General features: G+C 50.0%; 1 protein-coding gene across 1 annotated transcript in view; it reads right to left on the bottom strand.

The window, feature by feature from the left end:
- PHLPP1 (PH domain and leucine rich repeat protein phosphatase 1) overlaps positions 1 to 22,749 on the bottom strand; it is a 1,441,444-nt gene that overhangs the window by 894,081 nt on the left and 524,614 nt on the right. Inside the window, exon 4 of the mRNA XM_069613677.1 lies at positions 19,184 to 19,347. Coding sequence (XP_069469778.1) covers positions 19,184 to 19,347 — 164 coding nt within the window. The remainder of the gene's footprint in view (positions 1 to 19,183; positions 19,348 to 22,749) is intronic.

Raw genomic sequence — 22,749 nt, 5'->3', positions numbered from 1 at the left:
CAGTAGTTCAATAAAATGTAAATTACTACTAAGTTAACAGCATTTCAGAAAGACATCAGAAAATATTCCCACCCTCCTTTCCCATAACAAGACATGACAACACAAAAACACAGAAAAAAGAAAACGGTACAAAACATACGCCCCTACCAACCCCCCCAACCTCAAAATCCCGCAAAAAATAAACCAAAGCCTACACATTATCCAAATAGATCACCAAATGACCCCATCTGTCCTTGTACTCAGTTTCCTTATGTTGCCGAATTGCCTGAGTTTTCTCATACCAAGAGAGCGTCCGCATATTTGACACCAAATTCTCGCAATGCGGCTTGTTCCTGGACTTCCACACCTTCATTATTTGTTTTATGGCCATCAACAACGCCCTATCAATCCATTCTGAACAATCCCACAACTCCACATTTCGACTATCAGTTGAAAGGAAAATCACTGATCGAAAAGTATGAGGCAATGTCATACTAGTTACCATATCGATGCAATCCAAAACCTCTCTCCAAAGGTCTAGCACTCTACTACACTCCCAGAGCATATGTAGATAGGCCCCTCTCAAGCCTCCACACCCCCAGCACAAATCTACATCAGCCAAGCCTCTCTCCTTCATTCTCACCGGTGTCCAATAAATACGGCCTAAAAAAGACGTTGAATATACCTCAGATTTAAATCTACTTTGGCCCTCACTGAAGCCCTCCAGCTATTATCCCACAAATTTTCATAAAGATCAGTTCCCAATTCAGACACCCATTTCATTCGCAACTGATCCCAGAAATTCTCCATACAGTCCTGCAAAGGCATCAACTTAACATATGTAGAAACTGCCTTTGGAGATGTAGCGAAGATCTCACAAATCTGAGGACTACCACTCAAATGTTCAGTCAACATTTGCAACCTTTCTTTTAGCAATTGCTCTAAAAGCCCATAACTACCCGCCTCCCTGTTATGCAGACCATAACAATTAGCTAATTCTTCAAACGGAACCATCCTCCCCTCCCTCCATACGTCCTCTATCTTCAGAATGCCCCTATTAGCCCAGCCCCTCCAATTAAGCATTTTATTTTTAATTTCTAATTAATAGAAATTAATTTGGTTGAGCCAAATAGACGCCGAATCATACAAATACAAGGATTTTCCACACCCCAGAATCCAAGCAACCAACACTGACTTTGAAACCACTAGAGCCTCCAATTTAGTACCAGAATTCGCCAACCTCCCATAAGAATATAAACAATCCGGAGATGTAGCAGTTCCCTTTGCATTGAAAGCCAATATGGGTCTGATCCCCCGCCCCTCCTCAAAATAATAAGAAGCCTTCTTTAAAAAAAAGCCCCTACAATAATTCTCCAACACCGGATAACCAAAGCCCCCATCTTTAACTCTACGCACCAAAATAAATCGTGAAAATTTTGGCTTATTACCCTTTCCCGAAAGGAAGTCCATGAATATCCTATCAATGCTCCGGAGCACTCCTAGTAAACTTAAGGGGAAGTGGAACTCCTCCTTTCATCTCATTTTTTTTGTCTTGACTACTGCTCTGCTGTTTGGCCTTCCTATGTCTTACCTTACCCCCCTCCCTCCGCCTACAATTTCACCATCTGCCTCATTTCTCACTGACGGCACACCTCCATTGCTCCCAGTTATCCATTCCTCCTGCCTTTTGACTCTTCCTCACCATTGTCTACAAATGTATCCATGCTCTCACGCCTCTCTCTGCTTGTATTTCTTTAGAGCTCCTTTCTCGCACACCACATTTGCAATCTTAATTCTTCATTACTACTCCTGCCCCTCCTGGTCTCCCCCTCATTTCCGCGCTCTCTCCTAGCACCTAAATGTTGGAACTCTTCCACTGCCTACCATTCTGCCCCTCTCTCCAGATTTGTTGTACTCTTCTTAAATACCACCTTCTCTCGGCCCTCTCAAATGGATTTTTCTTTGTGGGGAGATTTTTGTGCATTGATTACATGATTCTGTACTGTTTAAGATGTACAGGGCTTTGGCAAAAGCGTTTTATAAATGCAAATAAGTACAAATTTCTCCAGAAGATCTTGAGAACAGATCATGTGAAGAGAACACCTGTGTAATGTACATGAAGCAAGGAGCAGAGGGAGAGGATACCAGACATTTTACCAGAGAATTATTTGACAGCTTTCTGGGAAAATAAACACTGACTGGGTGCACCAATTAGGCTACCTTAAAAAAGATGTCTGGCACCCCCTACAAATGTGCATGTGAAGCCTCATGATATCGGAAGCAAAGAACAAATACTGGTGGCAGGCAACGGGAAATGTGGGATTACATTTGCAAGTCATTTGGTTCTGTTTCAAGATTTTTCATCAAGTTCACCAGCGAAAATGCGAGATATCAGACCGGTCACAGACATCATGAACTCCAAAAAGGTTTGCTTCTGGTGGACTTTCTCGTTGTTTAATGTCAAGATTTCATTGTCACAATTTGACAATTACTAAGGACGGCCTGAGACTGCTGAAGCACAGACGCCGCCCCCCCCCCCCCCCCAACTCCACATCGCGGCACAGGAGAAGGATTTCAGAGAAGAACAAGTTACTCTCTTACCTGGTAACGTTCTTTCGATGGGATGGTCCGACGACGTATTCCATATCTATGACAGTAATCACCACAGGTGTGTTGCTTCGGAAAATCTTTCGGTGTATGCGTACTGCGTCAATGACGTCGATACGCCGCCCTAGAGGACCTCCTACGACGGCCGACATCACTGGATGTTATAAGTAGGACGCACGACGACCGTAGCCTCAGTTGTAGTTTTTTACCCAGAACGTGTGGCACCAGTCTTCTGCCAGTCTGACCACACAAAGCCTTGCGGAAACGTAAGCTGCAATCGCATAAGAAATTCTGTAGCGGGGAAGGTAGGGAGGGAGCGATATGGAATACGTCGTCACACCATCCCATCGAAAGAACATTACCAGGTAAGAGAGTAACTTGTTCTTCGAGGGGATTGGGTCCTCCGACGTAATCCATATCTATGACAGACTCCCAAAGCAGTACCAATGCAAGGAGGTGGGAAAAGAATTTAGAAAACAGAAATTTAGAATGCTCAATCAAATTGCGGAGTAAAGGACCGCCTTGCCAAAGGCCAGATCCTGCCCCCGGATGGAATCGAGGGAGTAGTGGCGTACAAAAGTATGTACCGAAGCCCAGGTGGCTGCATCACAGATATTACGAATAGGAACACCCCTCTGTAGGACAGTAGAGGCAGCCACACCCCTGGTAGAATGGGCCCGTAAGCCGACCAGTGGGTCCTTACCCGCCAACCGGTAACACTCGGAGATAGTCAAAATAATCCAGCGAGACAGTGTTTCGTCACAGCTTGTCCCAAACGCTTTCCAGCGTAACCAATGAAGAGTTGATCGTCCACTCTGACCTGGTACATGCGTGAAATATAAAAGCTTAACGCTCTCCTAGGATCAAGCCTATGGAGCCTCTCTCCTCTTCCTTACCAGGATGTGGAGGAGGATAAAACGCCGGAAGAAAAACCTTCTGGCCTAAATGAAATTCCGACACCACTTTCGGAAGAAAGGAAGGACAAACACTAAGGACAACCCTGTCCTTATGAAACACAGTGAAAGGTGGCTTAACTGAAAGTGCCTGTAACACACTCACTCTGCCAAAAAAATACAGTTTTAAGAGTTAACAGTCTCAAAGGGCATGAATGCACAGGCTCAAACGGAGCACCCATCAGAAACTTGATAACAAGGTTCAAATCGAAACCTGGCACCTGGAAAGGTGACGGAGGGAACACATTATTGAGCCCTTTCAGAAACTGAGAAATTAAAGGAATTTTAAAATAGGAACACTTCAGACGAGCGCTTAAATATGGACAGCGCCGCCAGGTAACTTAACGGTACCCACGTGCAGGCCCCTGTGGGCCAAAGAAAAAAAAAGACAGAACTACAGGAATGTCACATGAAAAAGGATCCACATTCTTCACCCTGCACCAGTCACAGAACTTACGCCAACAGTACAGGGACTTTGTTGCTGGCCGTCTGGCCGTGAGCAACACCTCCATCACGTCTTCAGGGAGGTCCCAATCCTTATACCTCAACCTTTCAGAAACCAAGCGTGAAGGTTGAGGGATCTGACCTCTGGATGGAGAACCTGATCCCCCTGCCGTGAGAGCAGATTGTCTCGGTAGGGAAGACGACGTGTAGGGCAGATGGACAAGTTGAGAAGGTCCGGGTAGCACGTCCTCTGGGCCCACGCCAGAGCAATGAGGATCATCCGGGAACCGAACCTCCGTAACCTCCGCAGCACTTGCGGAATGACGGGGACTGGAGGAAACTGGCACAGCAGTGGGAATGACCACTCCACCACGAACACATCTAAGGCTCCTTTCGGAGGAAATGCCCGCAAGCAGAACCTCTCGCACCTGCGGTTGACACTGGAGGCGAAGAGATCCACTTGAGGGGTCCCCCAAAGGGCGAAGATCTCCAGGAGAATCTCCTGAGCCAACTCCCACTCGTGAGAGATCGCGCTATGCCTGCTCAGAGCATCTGCCGTCTCATTTTCGTCTCCAGCCAGATGAACTGCCGTGATCGAAACTTCCTGCTGGATTGCCCAGAACCAGAGCTGCATTGCCTCCCTGCACAGAGGAAGTGACACTGCCCCCCCCCCATTTTGTTGAGTTAGTGCATGGCCACGGTGTTGTCCGTCAGGATCAGGACATTCTTCCCTCGCACAGTCGGCAGAAAAGCCTTCAGGGCTAGCCTGACGGCCCTCAGCTCCAACAGATTGATATTGAGTCTGGACTCCGACGGAGACCAACGACCGCTGACTGTCAACTCGTTGGCATGTGCTCCCCATCCCGATTGTCACCTCCGGCCAGGGTAGCCAAAATGGAGCCCCCTTCATCAGATTGTCTTCGACGGCCCACCGCAGAAGGTCCTGGCCGACCGAGGACGGCATCTGAACAGGGTCAGACGTCCTGCCGGAGGACTAAGACCACTGGAGCTTGAGTGCCCATTGCAAAGATCTCATCCGCAACCTGGCCTCCGGCACCAGAAGAATGCAGGATGCCATGAGGCAGAGCAATCTCAAGAACTCGAACGCTGGGAGACTCTGAGCAAGCTGAAACTTGTTCACCATCTGCTGAATGCGATGAGCCCTCACCTGGGGAGGAAAACACTGCCCCAGGGATGTGTCGAGCACTGCTCCGATGTACTGGAGCCTCTGACTTGGTGTCAAATGGGACTTCTTTAAGTTGAGGTAGAAGCCCAGCTTGTGGAGGGAGTGGCAGGTGACTGACAGATGATCCAGGACTTGCTCGGGAGAGCGCGCCCTGATCAACCAATCGTCCAGGTAGGGGTAGACGTGAATCCCCTTTCCTGAGGTGCGCTGCCACCACTGCCATGAGCTTGGTGAAGACCCTCAGGACGGAGGTCAATCCGAACGGCGGGACCTGAAACAAAGTGAGAGTCGCCAACCACGAACCTCAGGTACTTATTGTGCTTTGGATGTATCGGCACATGAAAATAAGCGTCCTTGTGGTCGAGAGACACCAACCAGTCCTGAAGTTGAAGGGCCTGGAGGACTTGAGAGAGAGTAACCATCTTGGACTTGTCCTTCCTGAGGAGTTTCTTCAAAACGCGCAAGTCCATGATGGGTCTCAATCCCCCGTCTTTCTTGGAAATCAAAAAATAAGGGGAATACCATACCTTGTTCCTCTCCACTACAGGCACCAGTTCTATGGCGCCTTTCTCCAGCAGGGATTTAATTTCCTACGCAAGGAGCGGATCCGGACTCTTCAAGACAATCCACTGGGGAATCTCTCTTTGAGGCCTCTGCCGGGAAGGAAGACAGTAGCCCTGTGTTATGATCTCCAGAACCCACACATCTGAAGTAATGGCGCGCCACTCTGCAAGATGCTGCGCCAGCCTTCCCCCAACCGGCGAACCATGGTACATGGCCTCATGACTGAGCTGAAGCGGCTGTGGCGTTGCCTGAGGGCAAAGAGGCAACAGCCCGAGAGGCCTTGGCACCTCGAGTACCTTGTTTTCCACCTCTGGCACTCCTACGGTGGCCCCTTTGACTGGCAGCTCCTCTCGCTTTACCAAAGGATGAGTAATAACAAAAAGGAACCTCCCCTCCATTGCTGTCCCCTAGGACGAAAAGGCGGAGGGTGTCGAACTGCAGCGCCCACCGACTTCGCTGCAGCTTTTGAGGTCTGCAACCTCTCAAGGCTCTCGCCAGCCTAGCTGCCAAAAAGATGTTCCCCCATCAAAGGGCATATTGAGGAGCCGGGCCTGCACATCAGGAGCAAATCCCGACTTCCGCAACCACCCAAACCTGCGTATCACAGTGCTCGCCGCCATGGACCGGCTGACGCAATCTGCCATGTCCAAACCCGACTGAACAGCCTCACATGGCATCCTTGCCATCCTGAACCATGGCAAGGAAACCATCCAGTTTGTCCCCTTCGGAAATATGTTCAGCCGCTAAGGAAACAGTTCCACAGAGTGTGCGTGAAACGTGACAAGGCACATACGGAGTTGGCCGCCTGAAGCGCCATACCCCCTGAAGAAAACACTTACTTCGCCCAGCCGTCAAAACGCTTGTCGTCCCTATCAGGAGGGATGGTAGGATACGACGCCTGCTTTTCTGGGGCCGTAGCCGCCTGCACCACCAAACTCTCCGGAGTGGGGTGCTTGGACAAGTAGCAGGGGTCGCTACTGGCTGGGCGGTATTTTCGCGGCAAAGACTTACCCACTGCCGGGAGACTCTCTGGAGCAGGCCAACTCCTCTGTAGAGCCATATGAAACGGCAGTACCGGATCAGTTGGTGGACCAAGGTCGAGGATATCTGTAAGGTCATCCTGAAGAAACTCCCCCGGGGGAGCAGACCATCCCAAGTACTCCGTGACCCTCGACATAAGGCGCCGGTACGAGGAGTCGGCATGAGTGCCAGGCTCAGGCCTACAAAACTCCACCTCCGGAGAGGTGTCCAGCCCACTAGCATCGTGCAGGGACTGCCTCAGGTCCTCAAATTGGCTATGGCCCGAGAGAATCTCGTCTGGCACCGTATTAGGAACCATGCCATCATCAGAGCCCTCATCCACCTCTGAAATAAACTCAAGATGGCAGTAAGAAGGCACAGAATGTGAACCAAAGCCATGCTTGACCTTGGCCAGAGCCTTTCTAGGGGGTTCCACCGAGCCTCGGGGTACCCCTGTCGACAGCCTCGATAGGCGTTGAGGGCATCGAGTGAATCGGCGCCGAACGCAGCGCCGACAGCATCGATGGCATCGACACAGGCCTCGAGGCCGGAGCCCCGAGCGTGCCTTTCGACAGCCTGGGCGCCGATGACTTCTTCAGAGGCGGGGCCTCGAAAGAGTCAGTCGATGACCTCGGCGCCACCGGTGTCCACGTCTTCCTCGAAGACATCACAGGTTCACACGGTCTCGAGCGTGTCGAGGACCGGGACCTGGACCGGGCATGACGAGAACGATTCCCCTTGTCCGAGCGGGACCTCTCCCGCGAATCGTGCCGACCACCCGAGCCCAAAGGCCCGCGAGCGGTGTCTCTCGACCGACCCCACTGAGGCGCTGACGGACCGGTGCCCTGCGATTCGAGAATCGCTAACATTTTCTTCCCGAAGGAAGCCCATTCCTCCGGCGTCGCCTGCTTAGTAGGGTAAGCGACCCGCCGACGGGCGGAGTCCTCAGAAGAGGACGGGGAAGGCGACCGATGACGGCGCTTCCGGGAGTGCCTCGAAGAGGCAGAGGAGTGGCGGGACCGACTCCGGGACCGAGACCCACTGGACTTACGACGACGTGGAGAGTCGCCTCTCGAATCGTCCGTCGAAAGCCCAGCAGACCTCGACTTCCGTGGCTTAGACTCCTTACCTACCGATAACTTCTTGCCCTCCCACAAGGCTTTAGACGTGAGCGACTGGCGGTCGACACAAGTCATCCGTGTCATGGGCCTCCCCGAGGCACCAGAGGCAGGCGTCGTGCGAGTCCGTAACCGACATCTTGGACCCACAATCCCTGCACTTCTTAAATCCTGGACGCGGGGTGGAAGACTAGGTAGACATCCTTCACAAACAAGAAACTTCACAAAACCAACAGGTTCGAAGAACCGAGAAACAACAGAAACTCCAAAGAGTCGAGGCGCGCCGAGATTCCCGAAGCGAACACGTTCGCGGATAAAATGGAACTGAGGCTACGGCGTTGTCCGTCCTACTTATAACATCCAGTGACGTTGGCCGTCGGAGGAGGTCCTCGAGGGCGGCGTATTGACGTCATCGACGCAGGACGCAGACGCCGAAAGATTTTCCGAAGCAGCACAGCTGTGGTGATTACCGTCATAGATATGGAATACGTCTGAGGGCTCAATCCCCTCGAAAATACTGCTGGATCATCAATTGCAGAAGCAACCTCATGGAAAACTAAGAAAAGTAGAAGCCAGACAAGCCCTGTACCTGCAATTCAACCTCGATTTACCCATTTATTGACAGACGTCTTTGGCTGATTATTCTCCAGGATGTTTGCTTTTAATTATAAGACACTAATGGACAAAACATAGGCTCAAAATATTTGGTTGGTACCAGTTCAAAACATAACTGCATTCACACTACATACTTCTAATCCAAGATTATAATGCATGCAAGTTGTTTTTTTATCTTCTACTGACTTAATATAGAATGTATTTAATATCATTAAATTACTGTGTTGGTGTTGGGGGTCAGGCTGTTTTCCGAGCCCTGGAGGATGAGTATCTTCATCTGGTATGCTATATGGGTATTTTGATGACTCTCGTTTTGCCGTGGAGGTTAAGACAGCAGGGGGAGACCAAGGGATTTGTCCATTAAAATGAATGCCATGGAGGCCACCAGGGGGCGCGGGCAAGATGGCCGCCTGAATCTCAAGCTCCCCGCGTGGCCCTGGGAAACTCACGGAAAAACATGCCTCAAGTGCTTTTTAACCCCATCTATCAGCGATCCTTGAGAAGGGGAACCGCTGTGGACTACCCAGAAGCTGGTCCGGACTTCGGAGATGCCCCCGTTCCCGAGATAACGACCTGTGAACAGCGACCCCCCCTGCGCCTGAGGGAAGGCCCCGGATGGGAGACGCACATCGCCTAGCTGCGTAGCGGTGGGAGGAGTCGAATTCCCCACCTGCTCTGACTCGTGCACCAAGGCCTGAGGTCCTCTCGACGGCTCGGACGGCCCCTGCGGAGATCCCCTTCAGCAGCTTGGGCCACACGGCTGACAGCCCCTGCCTCTTCGGACATCTCAGAGGAGTCCCCACGCCGGATGCGGCGGGTCATCTGACCCCACCACAGAGGAGTAACGGCCCGTGCGACCAACACACAGGGCCCAACGCCAGGCGGGCCTTCTGAGAAGTTCCAAAGGCCGCCGGCGACCGGCCCATCCATCATTGGGGATACGGGGGCACAACCGCCACACCTACCGCTCTCACCACCAGTTTTTTGTCTGTGCCCGAGCCGACGCGGCGGCGCACCGCGGAACCATCTTTACGGCCCACGTTTCCGCACCTGACCACCGCCCCAACAGCCTACCTCCCCACAGCCCCCATGAGGCTCCGGATTAGTGGCAGAGACACCCACCCGACCACCGGAGAAGGCTCAGGCCGTCGCGGGAGCGCATCTGGGCCATCCCGGCAGACACCTCAGGAGAACCCTATAGCTTGGTGCGATCGATACCCAATGAACTGGAGGGAGACCCTTGCGCAATACCAATACATGCCTGGGTCCCTCGAAATGGAGACCGGCCCTGCAGCCTCGCAACCCCCGGACATGAATGCCATACAGAGCAACATCAAAACGATCCTAGAAGAGATTAGGGGTATGAGGACAGACATGGGGGCCAAGTTGGCGGACCTCACGGCCAAGGTTTCAACGCTGGAGGATCGGGTAGAAGGGGTCGAGTGCAACCAGGCATCGACGGACATTCTCGAGGCACAAATGGAAACTAGATTTCAGGAACTGCACAGCCGCGAGGACGACCTCCGGCTCAAGGTCGACGACATGGAGAACCGGGAGAGGAGAAACAACTTGAGAATTTTTGGCCTTGAGGAGACGGAGGGAGAGACCCCGGTTGGACTTCAAAGCAAAATCCAAGACATCATCAGGATTGTCCTGGGGTTGGACTCGGGGGAGACTCTCCTGCTCTTGATAGAGTCCATCGGGCCGGCCGGGGGAGCGGTGGGGGGGAATAGAGGTCCACGCTCAGTTCTGGCAAGATTTCACTACTCTAAGGACAAGGCTAGGGTGTTGGAGAGGGCTAGAACCCTACAGGACATTCATCATGGTAACTCCAGGGTGACGATTTACCAGGATCTCTCGTCCCTCACTCTCCAGATGCGAAAGAAATGCGGCACCATCACCAGGTGGCTACAAGAAAAGGGGACACGCTATCGCTGGGGCCACCCATTCCACCTAGCATTTGAATGGCAGGCCCAGAGGTACAAACTAGTCACGGAGGCGGAAATCCGAAGGGCCACCGAGGATCTCACAGGCAACATTGCGGGACCATCAGAAAATCGGAACGAAACCAACAGAGACCGCCCTCGTGCCCCTCGGGGCCCAGACCTCTCCCAGGGGAAGCTAAAGGTCAAAGGCTTACGTAAATTCCGAAAAACCAAACATCCACCCACAGACAGAGGAGATCCTATATGAGCGTACGAGCAGCAAACAAGGCTCGCCTTTCTGTACAGAAGGCCTGATCCACACCCCACGGGAGCACGCGACGATTCATGGAGCCCACCGTTCATAGTGTTTTTGCCCCATGACCTGTGGGGAGTTCTTTGTTTAATCAACTTCGGTCAGGGTTGAAGTGTTGCCCATTTCGAGGCTGTTGTATGGTTTCATAGGAAGTTGCACAGCGACTCCACACGGACAACGGCTGGCGCCTCTCCAGGCCTCATGTCGTGATACGCCCCGCCAGGGGCAAAGGAGACACAAACAGGTATCAGGGCCGGGGGGGGGGGGCCTGGCTCGGGAGTCGCTACAGCCAGTTCCCCACCGCGGATCAGAAAGGGCCGGTACTTAACGAAGAGAGACAGGTTGGAAAGCGCTACACCTAAGAAAATGTTTTCCCGGGGCCAGGGAAGCGACCCTGGTGGTTCGTTGCCAGTCACATCCCCACCCGGGGACCCGGCGGCGAACACCCCACAAAACGGGTAAAGGGGGGAGGGGAGGGAGGGGGGGTTGCCCCCCGTGGGGCTTGAGGGGAAAGGGAAAACCAGCTCAAACTATGGACACTTTTTTTACAACGGGCTCCAAGTAGCAGACACTTAGAGGCGATTTCAGTGCGCGTAACGAAAAATGACAATGATTGAAGCAAAGATAGGCACGTTGAACGTCAAGGGCCTTAACTTCCAGAATAAGAGATCTCTTACGAGCAACATGTTCCGTAAGCAACACTTAACGGTTCTTTTCCTACAGGAGACACATTACAGGCAAGGCAGGGAATCTGAGATCAAGGGGAAAGACATCGGGTGCAATTACTGGGCCTCCCACAGAAGTTCTAAGAAGGAAGGGGTGGGAATCCTCCTGAGCAAGGCGTTTCATCTCACAGACATAGAAACCAAGAGGGGTTTTGGTGGTCGTTTTTTGGGCATTAAGGGAACCTGTGAGGGAGAGCGCGTTACCCTGGCCACTCTATACGCGCCCAACTCAAAACAAATACACTTTCTCACCCAGGTCTTTCATGTCATGGACGAGTGGGCAGAGGGAGCCATGAAACGGGGGGGGTGGGGCTTCAACCTCATAATGGACCTGAGGCTGGACTGGTGGTCCGCGAAAGGGAGGACACCCAGGGGCATCTCCAAGGACAATCTGGCCCTGCAGGCCCTCCTCAGAGAGCACTACTGGGTGGACATCTGGCGAACAGCAAACCCGAACCAGGGTGGGTGCACCTTTTTTTCGCCCCCGCACTGCACCTACACCAGAATCTACCTTTTGTTAATCTCGGAAGAGGGGAACGGGGTGGCACAACAGCCGAAGGTGGAAGCCATAACTTGGTCAGACCCCGAACTCCTCATAGCGAATTGGTCACTGCCCATCTCCCCAAGATCTTCCCGATGGCATTGCAATGATACACTCCTCAGGGACCCAGTATTTCGTGATTTCATGAGGCAGGAAATGCTGGCCTATTTTGAGACAAACTACACCGGCGAGACAGATATGTCCATGGTGTGGGATGCCGCAAAAGCCACTTTCAGGGGCCTTCTCGTAGCGGAGGGTTCGAGACGTAAACGGGAGAGAGGCCTAATCGAGGGTAAACTCTGCGTAGAGTTGGGCGCTCTGCGAGCCAGACTGGGCCACCCGGGGGTGGATCGAGGGGCTCTCCTGGGGAAGATGCAGGGCAAAAGACAGGAACTCCATACGGTCCTCATAGGGGAAGTCATCAAGAAAATGTGATGCACTAAGCAGGAGGTACTACGAACGGGGAGATAAGGTGGGGACCCTACAGGCGCAGAGGGCTCGGGCTGCAGGGTTGAGAGGGGAGTCACTCGTCTCAGGGATTGAGTGGACGGGATTCACGGGGGCCGCAAGGAAATAGTGGAGTCTGTCGCTGACTATTATAGCAAACAATTCCAAAAAGGCAGGCGAATCACTGGAGGACATCCGCGCCTACCTGGCAGAACACCCTCTGCCTAGGCTGTCCGATGTGGAGCTAGAGGTCCTAGAGAGAGAGATATCGGAGGAGGAGGGCGCCATCAGAAGACTGAAGGTGGGAAAGGCACCGGGGGAAGATGGCTACACAGCCGACTTTTACAAACGGACCCAACCCGTCCTGCTGAAGCCCCTGGCCAAATTGTTTAACCAGATCAGGAACCGGGAGTCCATCCCACCGACATTTTTGCAGGCCCTCATCACTGTGATACCCAAACCCGGCAAAGACCAGACGGAATGTGGGTCTTATAGACCCATCTCACTCCTCAATCTGGACGCTAAGATCTTTGCCAGAATCCTGGCCACCAGACTTGAGGGCTGCTTCCCGCGCCTGGTACACCCCGACCAAGCGGGATTTGTCTTGAACAGGCAGGGTTCTGATAATATGCGGAAGACGCTCCATGTGCTTGCCTCGAGAAGGGTCCGCAACGAAGGCGCGCTTCTACTGGCCCTTGACGCGGAGAAGGCCTTTGACAGGGTCAGCTGGGCCTTTATGAGGGAGGTATTCACGACCCTGGGTATGGGCCCGAGGTGGCTGGGTTGGATCTCCGCGCTCTACTCCTCCCTCTCCGCTAGAGTGGTGGCAAATGGGACCGAGTCGAGGACATTCCCCCTCGAGCATGGTACACGGCAGGGATGTCCTTTGTCCCCCCTAATTTACGCGCTGGTGATGGAACCATGGGCAATCTCGATCCGCAACGATGTGGCCATCAGGGGAGTACAGGTCGGAGAGATGCAGTGCAAAGTCTGCTTTTTGCTGACGATGCACTGCTCTATATCACAAATCCATCCCAAACAGTCCCCCGAATGCTGCAGGGCCTCTCGCGCTATGGGGACCTATCGGGGTACAAAGTTAATCTGGAGAAATCGGTGGCGTTCGTAGGGGGTAATTTACCAGACTCAGAGATGACCTTTGTTAACGGGCTCCCCTTCAGGCTGAGAGACGACGGATTCCGGTACCTTGGAGTCCAGGTCACCCGTGACCCCGAGGGCCTATATCCGGCCAATTTCCCGCCCCTCTGGTCAGCAATTCGGAAAGACAGAGTGATGGTCCGGGTCGGGGCTCTCCTGGATGGCACGTCTCAACCTCATAAAAATGGTAATCCTTCCCAAGTTTTTATTTATTTTCCAAATGCTCCCGGTGCTGATCCCCAAAACGTTTTTCAAAGAAACGAAGCGAGTCCTCCTCAACTTTCTCTGGTCAGGGAAGAAACGCAGAATCTCCTACGAGGTGCTGACCAGACCGAAGGAGGATGGAGGGGTGGGATACCCTGACCTTGAAACATACCATAGGGCCTCCCAACTGAGGGTCCTGGTCGACCACTTTGCCCCGGGGACGAAAAAACAATGGGTAGCCATGGACAACGGGCCTCTCGCGCCCATCACCATAGAGGAATGGCTCTGGGTCCCGAGGAAAAAGATCCCCAGAAGTGTCCTGTATCACCCAGTCCTAAAAGTGTTGTGGTCCCTATGGAAAGAGGAAGGGGGTTACTACCGCTGGCTCACAACCTGGCCCTCCCCCTTAAGCTGCATTTGGGCCCCCCCCCCTTCCTGGCCAAGATAGCGGAACCAGACTTGGTTCGAGGCAGGCCTTAGCAGGACTGGTCACCTCTGGGTGGGGGCTCTCTTACCCCTGAAAGATCTGGAGGAGGCCCTGGGGATAGGCACCCTGTCCCCCTTTCGCTATCTCCAGCTTAAGGGAGTCCTGACCGACCCATCCTGGGGGGACACCCTCAGGAGAGACCTTACAGACTTTGAAAAACTCCTCCTTTCGGCAAGGGGCTCCAAGAGAATAATACCCCGCCTCTACAAGCTCTTCTTCTTTTCTGTCCCGCGAGTCCTCCCACCTGCACGCACACAATGGGGAAAGGACCTGGGTGAGGAGATCGACGACGAGAGGTGGAGGGAGATGTGTAGGTGGGCCAACCGCTCCACGGCCTCACTCCAGTATCGCCACCAGGCCCTCAAGGTATTGCATCGCTGGCACTACCCCCCGCAGAGGATTGCTAGAACGAGGCCGGGGTACGATCCACATTGCTGGAAGTGTAGGACCGAAAGGGGGGGGATTATATTCACATGTGGTGGAGATGCCCGGTGGTCCAAAAGTACTGGGAGGAGGTTTTGACATGGATTAAGGGGATAGATGGGGTGGAGCAGCCTTCCTGCCCCTGGCTTCTCCTTTTCGGAATGGACATTGGGGACGATCATGAAAATACCCATGACCACATGCTCCAGGTCTTGTTGGTGGCGGCCAGGTGCTGCCTGGCACAAAAATGGAAGAACCCCGGAATGTCTGGGGAAAAAGCATGGGTAACCAAGGTACGGGCCATTTACGACATGGAATTCCTCACGCATTTACTTGACGAATCTAGATCCAACATCGAGGAAATACGGCTCCCCTTCGAAAAATACGGCAGCACAGTGTAATCTTAGGCTCTGGACCCGGAGAACAACCCTCTGGGGGCCTCAGGCCAGCGTTCACTGGTCCAACTCCGAGCCCTTCAAAGCTCGGCCCATGACTTCGACGTGCCAAGTGCACAACATATAGACTTTGCTATGCTCTTTTCTGAACCCGTCAAATACGCAATTATTGAGAACTTGAACTGGTAGGGGTTTGGGGGGTGTGTGAAGGGGTGGGGGGCGAGGGGTTATAACTGGTTTCCTGTTTATTCATGTTTAAATATGCTCTGCATTGTTGTAACACAGGCGCGAAACCTAATAAAATTTGATTTAAAAAAAAAAATGAATGCCATAGTATGCGGATTCAGCCCACCTGGCCTTTGAAACGTGCGAGGCCAGATTTGCTGTTGATGAAAGGGAAAGGTTCCGGTATAGGCAAATTTGCTGCTCTGTCATAAACAGCGACGTTACGGGTAGGGGGACAAGGGAACCTAAAGGGACTGAGTCGACATTGTCAGAGGGTCTCAGTTCAAAGCGTATATCCACCTTTTATAGGCCGCTTGACCCATCTGAGAATATCCCACCTTATATTCTGATGTGGGAGACTGAACTGGGAATTGATATCAAGCCAGAATCCTGGTCTCACATATGGGAAAGAACTCACAAGGTGTCTCAATGCAGAGCAATTAAGGAATGTGGGTATACAATTCTATGTAGGTGGTATGTGTCTGCCAGTCGACTGCACGAAATAAACTCTGGGATCTCAGACAGGTGTTGGAGGCGATGTGGGAAGATGGGAACACTGGGACATTTATGGTGGACTTGACCCCGATCCCAATTGTATTGGAATGAGATACTCTCGCACATAAGAGATCTTAGGGTATTGATCTCCCATTAGACCCAGGAGTAACTGTTTTAGGGGACTCATTCAACGACGCTGCATACCCACTGCGAGTCCAGTCAGCATGGGTGATAACACAACTCCTGGTGGCATCCAGACTAACACTAGCTATATCATGGAAGCTAGTTGAAGGCCCGATAGTTGTGCAGTGGTGGGTCAGAGTGTGGAGACTGGTAGCACTGGAAAAAATAACAGCGATCCTCACTGACTCATACCAAACCTTCTATGAAGCCTGGCTCCTTATGTAAATTCTTGAGATCCAAGGAGCATTGTATCCACACAACAGATTCTTCGGCACTTTGAGTTTGTACTGGTGGCACTTTATTACAGTTATTGGATGAAATTTTGGTTTGTCGATTGAAGTCCAGAAGCTTGCTCTGAATTGTGATTAAGCAAATGATAAATACAGCTTGGAAAAAAAAAAAATGAATGCCATATGTCAGCACTGGTTCTCATTTTAACAAGAGTGTCGCACTTGGTTCACAAGGTATACTTATGTTACATATTGTTAATGTTGATTTAGATGAACAAGTTACTTACCAACTGCCAACGTTCTTTTGACTGGATGTTCCTCGTTCCTGAGAAGGTTCAGGACACACATGATCCTAATTGCCCCGAATTGGGCCAGGAGGAAGTGGTACTCGGACCTTCTGGACATGTCCCTATGCCCTCCGGATCTTCTTCCACGAAGAGATGACCTTCTCTTGCGAGAGGAGGGTTGAGTTCTCCATCCAGAGGCCAAGACTCTCAACCTTCATGGTTTCTGAAAGGCTGCGATACATTGATTAGGACCTCCCGGATGACGTAATGGAGGTGTTGCTTTCGGCCAGAAGACAAGCAACAAAATCGCTATCGTTGCTGTTGGAATGTTTTGCGACTGGTGCAGCGAAAGGAATGTTGATCCTGTGCAGTATACAGGTCCGTTTTTTAAAAATCATTTTTGCTTTCATAAGCACATGAAGGTCTTCAGGTTGGCACCATCAAGGGCTACATGGCAGCGCTCTCAATCTTTAAGCGCTCATCAGAAGAATGCTCCTATTTCAAGATCCCGTTGGTGACTCAATTTCTAAAAGGGCTCACAAATGTGTTCCCTCCATCACCTTTTCAGGTTCCGGTTTGGGACCTCAACCTGGTTTTAAAATTTCTGATGTGTGCTCCATTTGAACATTTGCACACATGTCCGTTAAGGTTGTTAACCTTTAAGACAATACTATTGGTTGCTATAACAGCCCGTAGAGTGAGCGAATTGCAGGCACTTTGTTCCAAGCCACCCTTTACTATACTCCACAAGAACATGGTTGTGTTCAGGATAAAACCCTCCTTCTTGCCTAAGGTAGTTTCGGACTTCCATTTAAGTCGGAAATTGTGCTACCGGCCTTCTATCCTCCACCTCATCCTGGTAGGGAAGAGGAAAGGCTCCATAGGTTGGATCCTAGGAGAGCATTAAGCTTTTACATTTTCAGAATGTCAAAGTTGAGCGAGTGGACGAACAGCTCTTTATAGTGTATACAGGACACAAGCTAGGCCAGGCTGTTTCCAAAAAGACCTTGTCTAGATGGATCATCCTCCCCATATCTGAACGCTACAGACTGGCAGGCAAAGACCCTCTGGAGCGTTTACGGGCTAATTTCACCAGGGGCATGGCTACGTCGACAGTCCTTCAAAGGGGGTCCTTATTAAGAACATCTGTGATGCTGCAAAGTGGTCATCAATGCACACGTTTACAAAGCATTATTCTCTGGATTCTTCCCAAGCTCAAAATGTCACTTTTGGTAAGGCAGTACTTTACTCTGCCCTTTAAAAATTCTTAATGCATAAATTCTTCACCCTCCTCCAATCATGGATACTGCTCCGGAGTCTGTCAAAGAGGAGGAATACCTTGGAGGACCCAATGCATTCGAAGAACAAGTTCCTTACCAATTGGTAACGTTCTTTTGACTGGATGTTCCTCCAACGTATTCCTTGTCGCCCTCCCAACCTGCTTTCGTTCCACCAAGGCCGAGTACTGTCAGGCCCGTGTTTATGGGCATTGCTGCTGCACGAGGATGGTAAAAACAGAACTGAGGCCAACGGGCGCCGCGCATGCAACTTATAACCTCCGATGACGACATCCTCGACGGAGGCCTTCGAGGGACATTAACTCTACGCCATCGACGCAGATCACCCTCTGCCGAAAAACTTTTCCAAAGCAGCCGAAGCTGGACATTACATGTCAAAGATGAGGAATACGTTGGAAGACACAATCCATTTGTAATATCTACTATACTAACACAGCTAAAGTCTGGTAATTTAATGTTTGTGAACTAAATATGTAATTAAAAGATGCAGGTTATTTAAAAAGGTAATGGATCCACAACTTCAAATAGTCTGCTTTCAAGAAACTCAGAACGGAACAGCTGTAACAAAGACCTTTCACACATACATTTAAGAGGGAAGAAGTTACAATATATCATAGGAATTTTCAGTTTGCCTCCATTCATATCTTATCGGATTCTGAGGACAGAAACATCACGGCCAAGAGGGTGCTTTGTGATGTCCCCCTCTTAGCAGCATCACTATATACACCAAACAAGAAAAATGCCTTATTTTAAAAGGTATTACAATCTCCCAAGAACTGGGCTTGGGGGTAAACTATCTGAACTGGGCATTTCAATCACTGACCCAGATGGCCCCTCTCCAACTATTCAAGGGGTGGTTGCGGGATCTTCTAAACATACAGGTCTAGTGGATAGTTGGAGGAAGAGGATTCCTGGTAAAGGACTACTCTTTACTCACACATACATCCCACATTCAAGATTCAACATTATTTTTATCACGCCATATTGGTGTAATTTGAGTGGAGAGGCTCAGGTGGGATTAATCACATGGTTCTTGCATCTGTTAAGTTACAGATAGGGAGAGATCCTCTCGTATATAGAACAATGGCTCATATAGGATTACATTTCATTTCAAAATTATCTTGAGTGCACCTTATAAAATTAAGCTTCAAAACTAATGGCATAACATTCATTTTTCTGTTTTTTCCTGAAAGACATTTCATCAAAAATGATTGGCTAGGTTGAAGGCAGGATACATGACAGGAAGTCACTTGGCGACTATGGATGTATCACGTATATATTTGTTACATAACCTATGGAATTTCTACTGCTCAGCAGCTGCAGAGGAATGATCTAGTGGACACGCAAATGTCTATTTGCCTTACCTCTGCAGTTCTGCAAGTTCTCCATTTGGTGAAGATGGGCTCTGCCTTAAGAAGTTCTGCTTCAGGTTGAGATGAGTGAGGTCTTGGCTGTAGAACAGGTTGGAAGGAAGATGCTCCAGGCTGCAGCAAGAGAGGTCTACCGAGTTAATTCGCTGTGAAGCCACCTAAAAAAAGATAAATTAAACATTATAACACTTAAAACAGATTTGTCAGAGCAATATCAGTCTATGGCAGAAACATTTAAGTAAGCGCTTTACAAACCAGTGATTGTAGTTATTGACTAAAGCCTTAACACAAAGTAGACCAACACTAAAAGCAAAGTTTAAGACAAGCAAATGATGTGACTTTGGAAACAAAAAGGCAGTAGAAGGATACATGCTCACTCATTTACAAGGACTAGTAGAGCCTCCTTTACCACCATTACTGTAGATCAGCACATCCAAATTGAGTTGCATAAGTGCAGTATCATGTAAACGAAGTAAAGCAGGTCAGTGAGCAACTTAACTCACAGGAGCCATTCAGACAGAAGTACTTCCCATGTAGAAGCACTACAAATGCCGAGCTAAAAATCAGCATCTTGAACACTTGCCAGAAAATGACTTAATATGCACTAGAGCATACTGTTGCATTTGTGAATAACTATCACCTGTAATCACAGAGCAGGTTTAAGGGAATGGATTAAGCCAATTGTACCTACGTAAACGCGGCAACTTCCAAAAATTAAAGAACAGAATAAATGTCTAAACTCCATTTGAAAAGGAACTAGTATCAACTTAATGAAAATGTTTTTCAGTTAGTTAATCCTATTGCCAGCTGTGACTCCCAATGGCAACCAAGCACACGAATCTGAAAGGTTTGGATCGCCAGATCTTTTGGACTACAACTCTCCTCAATACGCAATGTATAATGGGAATTGTATACACATTGGGAAAACCAATGGTTGCAGACCCCCGCTCCACAGTATTTTGTGTCGAAGTTTAGTTAAAAAAAATAATGCAATTATACTTTGAGTTTTGAATGCTAATAAATTGTAGAAAAGAGAGATATAGGCAATAAGGTTAGGGCTCTATGTGGTTAGAGTTCAGTAACACCTTCAGCAGAAGAAACTGTCACTGTACACAATCCAAACAAATCGCTAACAGTCATTCTGAGTGTGTGCCAGTGAAGAGTTCTCCAAGTGCAGGGTAAGATGGTCAGAAACCGTAGACCTGAATGTCATGCAGGAGCTAATGTGGATACCAGTCTTCATCAAATAGGAGAGTAAGTTTGAAGTTACTTATCTGTAACTATTGCTCTTCAGCATGGGTTTGGCATATATTCACATGCTCATGAATAAACCCCGTCAGGCTGGGAATCCTCAGTAAAAGAAAAAAACACTCACTTTAAAAAAAACTTTATTTCTCTAGGGTTCCAAGATGGCCGCCGACAGGAGAGCACCGTAACTGACACTTTTCTGCCCCCAACAAAGATTCTAAGACATTTCACTCGATTCCCTCCCCGGGTGCGAATATTTGAAAGGGTCGAAATAGCCACCCTTGCAGAACAAAAATAATTGTATGTACCTAGGGGGAAAACGAAGGAGAGGAGCGGACCCCGGCAAAAGGAGCGGCCCAAGAGTGGCAAGCAGCTGCTAGAAGAACCGGCTTACATCTGCGAAACAGCTCCGCGAACCCTGCAGGAGTAGAACCGGAAAAGAGGGAGAAGCCGCCGCAGAGACAAAGTATGATTGAAGAGCACCTCCAATGAGAAGATATCCACGGAACACACGGAAACAGGGAACCCAGAAGGAGAGGAGAGCGGTGGACCGCTAGAGAGGAGGCGAGATCGAAGGGGGCCCCTGGAGGAGTGGACGTCCTTCGACACAGAGGAGGAAAAAACAAGTAAAGGTGAGCGGCGCACACAGCAGGGCTGTGATGGAGAGACAAAAATCAGGACTTGCGCCCCTGGCTCCCCGCCTCCTCTTATCCAAACACCAGAAGTCTGGAAATCTTAATCAAGGACAGAAATAGGGGCGATCTTCCTTTTTTGCCAGAAAAGTTAACCCCTTGCAGGTGGCAGCGCAGGCAATTCAACCATGAGTTAGGAGAAGTGAACGTGCACATAAGGGTGGAAGAGCCCTCAATCCGGGTGGGCAAGGGGAACAGCCCTGCTCAGTAGGCAAAAAGGGAGTAGCCTGGAAGCGAGGAAGGAGGCTGTGGGGCTGCGAGTACTTAAAAGCAAGGACAACGAACCCTGAAAGTCCTGTACTCCCTGGAGTGACCGAGAGCCTAGAAGAGGGGGCTCCACAATTGGCAAAGACATTTGAGAAAACAAAAACAGTAGATGAGCATCTTCTGCGCCTGTGTGGGCGTAGTAAACAAAGGGTAGACGTACTGCGAAGCCCGAAGAGCAATTCTTAAAGGGGATAGAAGTCGAGGATGTCGATAAATAAGGGAAAAGAGATGCAGATTATAACCAAAGGCAATTTAAAAAAAAACAGGAAGATACCATCCAAAAACTTTGGAGGAAAGACAGAAGCACAGTCTGAGGTAGAGGGAAGCCTGGAAAAAAGATCTAAGGGGTCTCAAGGAGACCAGGCAGTCACACAAGATATTCTTAGAAGGTACTTCCAAGACTTTTGGGATAAAATTGCAGGAAGTGTACAGGCACGGCTTGACAAGATGCGAGAGGACCTGGTGTCAACGCTTCATGAGGTTAAAGAAGATGTGAACAAATTGAAAACCGGGAGCTCATCCTAGCGACGTCCTGACGGTTCTGCACAACTATGGCCAGAAAGAATAGATACTGTTGGCAACAAGAAAAATGAAGCAGCTAAAATACAATGGCTCAGAGCCACAACTCTCGAATAACATTGCTTAAAAGGAGAAAAAAAAAACGGGCCCGGTAGTGAGTTTTCTCTGTGAAAAGGACATTAGATATTGGTCTGGTATTCGAATGGGAGGGCCAACAACATTGCGTCTCATCCTCCAATTAAGGTGCAAGGATACTTATAAATAACTTATCGTAACACACTTAATACCCAGAGGTTTGTAAGCATGGACCCAGGGATCGAGCCTGTGTTGCTCTGTATCGTCTTGCTTCCAAGGCGAGCACGTTGCCCCCGAGCTATCCTCCGGAGACCAAACTATCCTCCCAAGAGGAGGAAGAAGCAAGACCAGGCAAACACAGGATGAAAGAGCAGGAATCTAAAAAAAAAAAAATAAATTGGGGATGGTCCACGGTGAAGCGAAGAAACTTGAGGAATCCGAATGACCCTACAGCTACTTAAAATGAAGACATGAGAGGTGGAGAAGGTCTACTTTAGTTAACCTGGGAGGGCAATCGTATTAGTGGTATAATTGTTAGGGGTGGGGTCCGAGGGATTTGGATCAAAACATGGGCTTTTCGGGTCTACTCTACATAATCTCTCCTCTTCTTTACCTGAATGAGGAGGAGGATAGAATGTTGGCAACGTTATTTTTTGTGACCAATGGAAGTAGGAGACTACCTTCGGTAAACAACATTTTACCCTGAGAAGACGCTCTTTATATTAAGTAGTATGAGAAGGCTTGCAAGGAAAAGTCTGC

Source organism: Ambystoma mexicanum, chromosome 5p, assembly GCF_040938575.1.
Source record: "Ambystoma mexicanum isolate Mex_15411 chromosome 5p, UKY_AmexF1_1, whole genome shotgun sequence".
In the NCBI taxonomy this organism is placed as follows: Eukaryota; Metazoa; Chordata; class Amphibia; order Caudata; family Ambystomatidae; genus Ambystoma; species Ambystoma mexicanum.
This window is presented reverse-complemented; position numbering and strand designations above follow the sequence as displayed.